A 7,445-nucleotide genomic window follows, 5' to 3' on the forward strand; every position below is an offset into this window, starting at 1 on the left:
ACACCGTCTTCAAGATAAAGGATCATTTTATTGAGTTGACATTTCGATCCTCACAGGATCTTCATCCTAATACTGAGTTGGGACCTAAATATTGTTAGTGCGTGCGCGCGGGCGGGCGGGCGGGTACGTGCGTGTGTGCGTGCGTGCGTGTGTTCTGCACTTTATCTGCACTTTGCCACATCATGAAAGATGCCACCAGTTAAGGGTTAACTGCTGCTGTTGCATAATCTCACTGACGTATCAAAAGCGAAAGTCAAAACCACAGCAGTGTGACTGACAACAGCTAGAGCTACGTTCTCCTACAACAACTTCACTTCAAATCAACAGCATTCTTAATAAACAAAAAGGACCAACAGACATTGACAGGTGAGCATATAGGCTATATAAGCTTTTCTGTACAGAATGCAGACCAAAAACGCATATTCTTTTTTAATTTGCTTTGGTTCTTATTGTATGTATTGTGGATCCTACATAATTGTTTCAGTCAAAGTGTGTTTGCATTTATTCACAATACAATATAAATATTATGTATACTAACTTGATAAGGGTTTTGGTATAAATAGTATCCTTCAGAACTGCATTTGACTCTAAATTGCATTTAGTGGAGCATTTAGACACTATGGAACACTAGAGTTTGAGAGAGAGAGAGAGAGAGAGAGAGAGAGAGAGAGAGAGAGAGAGAGAGAGAGAGAGAGAGAGAGAGAGAGAGAGAGAGAGAGAGAGAGAGAGAGAGAGAGAGAGAGAGAGAGAGAGAGAGAGAGAGAGAGAGAGAGAGAGAGAGAGAGAGAGAGTGTGTGTGTGTAGCCGGGGGGGGGGGGGGGGGGTTGAGTCGCTGTTGTGTGGTTATACTTGTTTTGTTTTTTTGCATTAGTGCATTAAGTCTAACAGGTTTGACATGTGCTATACAAATACAACTGACTTCACTTTCCCTTTTGTTCTCAGTGTGTAGAGATGGCGTCTGCCAGCAGTCTCCTGTCTGAAGAGCAGTTCCTGTGTTCTATCTGTCTGGATGTGTTCACTGATCCAATCACCACTCAATGTGGACACAACTACTGCAAAACCTGCATCACACATTACTGGGACACTAATGACGTATGTCTGTGTCCACTGTGTAACAAAAGGTTCTATAAAAGACCAGATATCTTTGTCAATACTTTCATTTCTGAGATTGTTGATCAGTTCAGGAAGTCAAAGCAACTGAAAAAAACTTCCAACACGATCCAAGAACCTGCTAAACCACATGAAGTATCATGTGACGTCTGCACTGAGACCAAGCTCAAGGCTCTTAAGTCCTGTCTGGTATGTCTGGCCTCTTACTGTGAGACTCACCTGGAGCCTCATCAGACATCCACACCGTTTAAACGACACAAACTAATCGATCCTGTGAAAAACCTGGAAGATATTATGTGTAAGAAACATGACAGACCTCTGGAGCTGTTCTGTAAGACTGACCACATGTGTGTTTGTCAGTTCTGCACTGAGTCAGACCACAAATTACATCAAATTACATCTTTGAAAGAGGAATATGAAGGAAAGAAGGCAGAGCTGGGAAAGACAGAGGCTGAAGTTCAGCAGATGATCCAGCAGAGACAAGAGAAGATTCAGGAGGTCAAACACTCAGTAGAGCTCAGCAAGAAAGATGCAGACAGAGAGATAGCAGACAGTGTGCAGGTCTTCACTGCTCTGGTGAGCTGTATTGAGAGAAGCCAGGCTGAGGTCATTGATGTGATTGAAGAGAAACAGAAAGAAACTCAGAAACAAGCTGAAGGCTTCATTAAAGAGCTGGAACAAGAAATCACTGAGTTAAATAAGAGAAGGTCTGACGTCAAGCAGCTCTCACACACTGAAGACCACCTCCACTTCCTCCAGAACCTCACATCCATCAACACCCCTCCACCCACCAAGGACTGGTCAATGGTCAATGTCCATCTGTCTTCATATGTGGGGATTGTGAGGACAGCTGTGGCTCAGCTGGAGAAGACACTCAGTAAAGAGATGGAGAAGCTGTGTGATGCTGAGCTGAGGAGGATCCAGCGATATGCAGTGGATGTAACTCTGGACCCTGATACAGCACACTGTGAACTCACCCTGTCTGAGGATGGAAAACAAGTGAGTCATGGAGATGTAAAGAAGAACCTTCCAGACTACACAGAGAGATTCTTTAATAGTGTCTCTGTTTTAGGAAAACAAAGTTTCTCCTCAGGAAGGTTTTACTATGAGATTCAAGTTAAAGGGAAGAATAACTGGGATTTAGGAGTGGTCAGAGAGTCCATCGACAGGAAGGGATTATTCACATTTATCCCGAACAAGGGTTACTGGACTATAGGGTTGAGGTATGGAAATGAGTACAGGGCTGCTGGTGACCCTCCTGTCCTCCTCACTGTAAGAGAGAAGCTCCAGAAAGTGGGAGTGTTTGTGGATTATGAGGAGGGTTTGGTCTCCTTTTATGATGTGGAGGCCAGAGTTCACATTTACTCTTTTACTGGCTGCACCTTCACTGAGAAACTCTATCCATTCTTCAATCCATGTAGCAACAGTTTTGGTCAAAACTCTGTTCCTCTGACCATCTCTCCTGTCAATTACATAAATTAAACTAATCCTCAGGTTTCCTTGAAAGATTCATTTTTATTTAAGACAAGTGTGTATATTTAAGGTTCATGTTAGCGTTTTTCATGAAAATGTCAAATCCATCCAATATTGTTAAATTAAATGTTCTTACAATTATATTTTAAGAACTTTAATTCATTTAACAACATGTCTAATGCGGTTTGCAAATGGCGTCCCCCCATTTTAGGTAAAAAAATCTGTTTTGTACTTTAGAGCAGTGGTTCCCAAACTTTTTTTGCTCGAGGCTCAAAAGAGAAATGTTGTGTCTCCCCGGGACCCAAACTAGTGAAAATAGCCGATCTACAAGATCACAACACGTTGCATCGCGACGTGTTGTGAGCTTGTAGATCGTCTATTTTCACCACTTAAGAGTATTTTTTTCCCTCTAAATGATTTTTTTAATGGATTATTTTTTTAAACGTTTGAATGTGTCTTTAAACTACGAAAAATGTTCTTTCTTTTTTTTTAAGTTTTGAAAAAAGAATAATTAAAAACAATGTAGGAAACAAAAAAAATAAAGGGGTATTCACTCGTGACCCATACAAATTGGTCCGAGACCCACATATGGGTCCCGACCCACTGTTTGGGAAACAGTGCTTTGTCTCTATAGAGACTTGCAATGATTCTGATGTTAATAATAAACTATTTTACAGTATGCACTATGCAGCTGATGTAATGATGAACTACTTTACAGTATGTAGTCACACACCACTTATTTTGTTGTTTTTCATTTTTTATTCAGTGTTTTTTTGTTTTTTTTTGTTAAGAGAACGCTTTACTTATATTATTCTATTAACATTAACATTAATATTTGATTCATTGCAATGCTATGGATTTCACCTTTAATTGAATTCTGAGAGAGTACAAATGGAACCAAATACTCACTTTGTATGCACTTGGGTTGGGTCCAGCTTTGTCTGGTTTATACTTGTAGATTTATACTTGATCGTGTGACAAAAATAGTCGCTCTACAGTCTACAAGCTCACATGTCTGTATCATAAATAACCTAATTTATGTTTATGTGTTTGTTTTGTTTTTGTATTTAGTTTCGTCTCTGTTCTGTATTTGTGTTGTTGCTCCCTGCTTCAAAAGGACCACACTGGAAACAAACCTTCGTGCTTTCTTGTGTTTTTATACTTTTTAATTCTTCAATAAAGTGCTCAATCAATAATACAGTATAATGTAATATAATATAGTTATTTTAGTTGTTTGCTAATATTATATCATATTGTTAGCACAGTCTGCAGAGCATGTCACACCAACTAGTACATGCAGCGACATGCTGCATGTACTACTTGTATGTTGAGGGGGAAATAAAACCTCTTTCTATCTTTATAAATAAACCTCTTTTAATCCTAAATCTTCAACTTTTGTATTTGACATTACTGCTGCAGTGTTGATTATAGATAATAATACCTTAGGTAGTGAGAGGGTGGCAGGTTGTATGTTAAGGGTGGCATGATAGATGTATTATTTTGTTCCATAGGAAATGATATAATTATAACTTTTTCTAATAATGTCCATGTTATTTAAATACAAGTGAAGGTACTCATGTTGTGTCTAAGGCTTCCAGACTCTTTGAACAATCTTGGCCTATTCTGCAAAGGCATACATAATTGCACGCACATCGACAGTGGGTGCTAGACTAAAGACACTAATATTTAAAGAGGTAGAGCCCACACACCGTCTTCAAGATAAAGGATCATTTTATTGAGTTGACATTTCGATCCTCACAGGATCTTCATCCTAATACTGAGTTGGGACCTAAATATTGTTAGTGCGTGCGCGCGGGTTCGTGCGTGCGTGCGTGCGTGCGTGTGTTGTGCACTTTATCTGCACTTTGCCACATCATGAAAGATGCCACCAGTTAAGGGTTAACTGCTGCTGTTGCATAATCTCAATGACGTATCAAAAGCGAAAGTCAAAACCACAGCAGTGTGACTGACAACAGCTAGAGCTACGTTCTCCTACAACAACTTCACTTCAAATCAACAGCATTCTTAATAAACAAAAAGGACCAACAGACATTGACAGGTGAGCATATAGGCTATATAAGCTTTTCTGTACAGAATACAGACCAAAAACGCATATTCTTTTTTAATTTGCTTTGGTTCTTATTGTATGTATTGTGGATCCTACATAATTGTTTCAGTCAAAGTGTGTTTGCATTTATTCACAATACAATATAAATATTATGTATACTAACTTGATAAGGGTTTTGGTATAAATAGTATCCTTTCAGAACTGCATTTGACTCTAAATTGCATTTAGTGGAGCATTTAGACACTATGGAACACTAGAGTTTGAGAGAGAGAGAGAGAGAGAGAGAGAGAGAGAGAGAGAGAGGGAGGGAGGGTGTGTAGCCGGGGGGGGGGGGGGGGGGGGGGGGGGGGGGACATGTCAAACAGGTTTGACATGTGCTATACAAATACAACTGACTTCACTTTCCCTTTTTCTTAATTTTCTTAATTTATTTTCTTAAAAGTATTTGCTTCCCTCTAAATATATATTTTTAATGGATTTATTTAGAGAAAACTTTTGAATTAGTTTTTAACCTATGAAAAACTGTGATTTGTTTGCAAACCTTTTGAAAAAATTATAATTAAAAACAAAATGTAGGAAACAAAAAATAAAGTGGTATTCACTCGCGACCCATAAAAATTGGTATGTAGCTACAGTATGTAGCCTGCACACACCACTTATTTTGTTGTTTTTAATTTTTTATTCAGTGTCTTTTTTAATTTTGTTAGGAGAACGCTTTACTTATGTTATTCTATTAACATTAACATTAATATTTGTTTCGTATGGATTTCACCTTAAATTGAATTCTGAGAGAGTACAAATAGAACTAAAGACTCACTCTTTATACACTTGGGTTGGGTTGGGTCCAGCTTTCTCTGGTTTATACTTCAAGATTGATCCTTAATTTCCGTGTGCCAAAAATAGCCGCTCTACAAGCTCACATGTCTGTATCATAAATAACCAAATTCATGTTTATTGTCTCCGCCAGGCCGAAAGGCATGGCGAGAGAGTATGTTTTCTACCCCCTGTCCGTCCGTCCGTCCGTGTGTCCGTCATTCCATCTGTCTGTGTACAGCTAATCTCCGACACCGTTGACTTGCTCGCAGCGAAACTGTGCACACACACTCCCTGGATGCCAGAGCAGAACCTCTGACCCAAATTTTTCACATGGGCCTGTTATAGCGCCACCAAGAGGCCGATTTGTGCAAAACACATTTATTGACAGTACTCCTACAGATGTTGTCCAAACATCACGCAAATCGGTACACAGTATCTCAATAGTCATTAAACGAAACAGGTTTTTCAGATTTTTCATATTCCATCCTGATTGACTAAAATTGCCTTCCAAAGTTTGCAGGAGTGCTCCGTTTTGAACAAAATGCCTCAAATCATGAACACAGCATGCAATTTCCGTGAAATGTTGCATGCACATTCCCACTACGTCAAGAAAGAATTGCTACTTGAACATTTTAAAATCAGCCTCATGGTGGCGCTATAACAGGCCGATTTGTGTTTTTGCCTATAACTGTACCAATCTGTGTAAAACTTTGTATGCACACTCTCTAGAGGAAGGAGGAAAGGAAAAACCTTTGCCCTGCATTTGCCTTTTATAGCGCCACCAGGAGGCCGACTTATGTAAAACACATTTTTTGATTCTAAGCCTTCAGATTTTATCCAAATTTCACGCAAATCGGTACACATGATCTCTATAGTCATGTGATCAAGGAGGATCTGTTAGATTTTTCATATTCCATCCTGATTGACCAAAACGGGCCACTCCTGCAAACTTTAGATGTCAATTTTAAACAAAATGCCGCAAATCATGAACGCAGCGTCCGATTGCAGTGAAACTTTGCTCGCACGTTCGCACTACGTTGAGGAACAAATGCCACCATTTTAACATTTCCCTATTATAGCGCCACCTTGAGGCCAATTTTTGCAACAGTTTTCTTTTTTATATTACTCCTACAAATTGTGTCCAAACATCATGCAAATCAGTACCCATTATCTCTATAGTCAAGTGGTCAAGATGGTTCCGTCCGAATTTTCATATTACATCCTGATTGGATTGCTGCCCCACAATAACCTACCTGACCTGGCGGAGACCTGTGCTCCGAGGAGCGCTTTTTCTAGTTTTTTTTGTTTTGTTTTTGTATTTCGTTTTTGTGTCTGTTTTGTATTTGTGTTGTTGCTCCCTGCCTCAAAAGGACCACAATGGAAACAAACCTTCGGGCTTTCTTGTGTTTTTATCCTTTTTAATTCATTTTCAATAAAGTGCTCAATCAATCAATCAAATACAGTATAATATAATACAACCTGTTATTTTAGCTTGTTTGCTAATATTGTACTATATTGTTAGCACAGTCTGTGGAGTATGTCACACCAACATTTCACTGCATGTACTACTTATGTTGAGGGGGAAATAAAACCTCTTTCTATCTTTATAAATAAACCTCTTTTAATCCTAAATCTTCAACTTTGATATTTGACATTACTGCTGACAGTGTTGATTATAGATAATAATACCTTAGGTATGGTGGCAGGGTGTATTTTAAGGGTGGCATGATAGATGTATTATTTTGTTCCATAAGAAAGACTCTTTGAACTGTCTTGGCCTATTCTGCAAAGACATACATAAATACACACACATCGACAGTGGGTGTTAGACTAAAGAAACTAATATTTAAGAGGCAGAGCCCACACACCGTCTTCAAGGTTAAAGTTCACTTTATTGAGTTGACGTTTCGATCCTCAAAGGATCTTCATCCTAATACTGTAGAGTTGGTTCCTAAATATTGGTGTGTGTGTGTGTGTG

The 7,445-nt window shown here is 38.9% G+C and overlaps 2 protein-coding genes across 2 annotated transcripts in view; both read left to right on the forward strand.

Moving 5' to 3' along the window:
- Positions 1–261: 261 nt before the first annotated feature.
- On the forward strand, positions 262–2,592 carry LOC311042901 (E3 ubiquitin-protein ligase TRIM21-like; the record flags this gene model as incomplete). Its single annotated transcript, XM_084053987.1, has 2 exons — positions 262–366; positions 943–2,592. The coding sequence occupies exon 2, from the start codon at positions 952–954 to the stop codon at positions 2,590–2,592; it is 1,641 nt and encodes a 546-aa protein (XP_083910113.1). The 5' UTR covers positions 262–366; positions 943–951.
- Positions 2,593–4,554: 1,962 nt separating this feature from the next.
- Positions 4,555–7,445, forward strand: part of LOC311042902 (E3 ubiquitin-protein ligase TRIM21-like) — a 7,106-nt gene continuing 4,215 nt past the window's right edge. Inside the window, exon 1 of the mRNA XM_084053989.1 lies at positions 4,555–4,642. The gene's annotated coding sequence lies outside the window, so the exon portion shown is untranslated. The remainder of the gene's footprint in view (positions 4,643–7,445) is intronic.

This window comes from Gymnoscopelus microlampas (genome assembly GCF_963454915.1).
Source record: "Gymnoscopelus microlampas genome assembly, chromosome: 4".
NCBI lineage: Eukaryota > Metazoa > Chordata > Actinopteri > Myctophiformes > Myctophidae > Gymnoscopelus > Gymnoscopelus microlampas.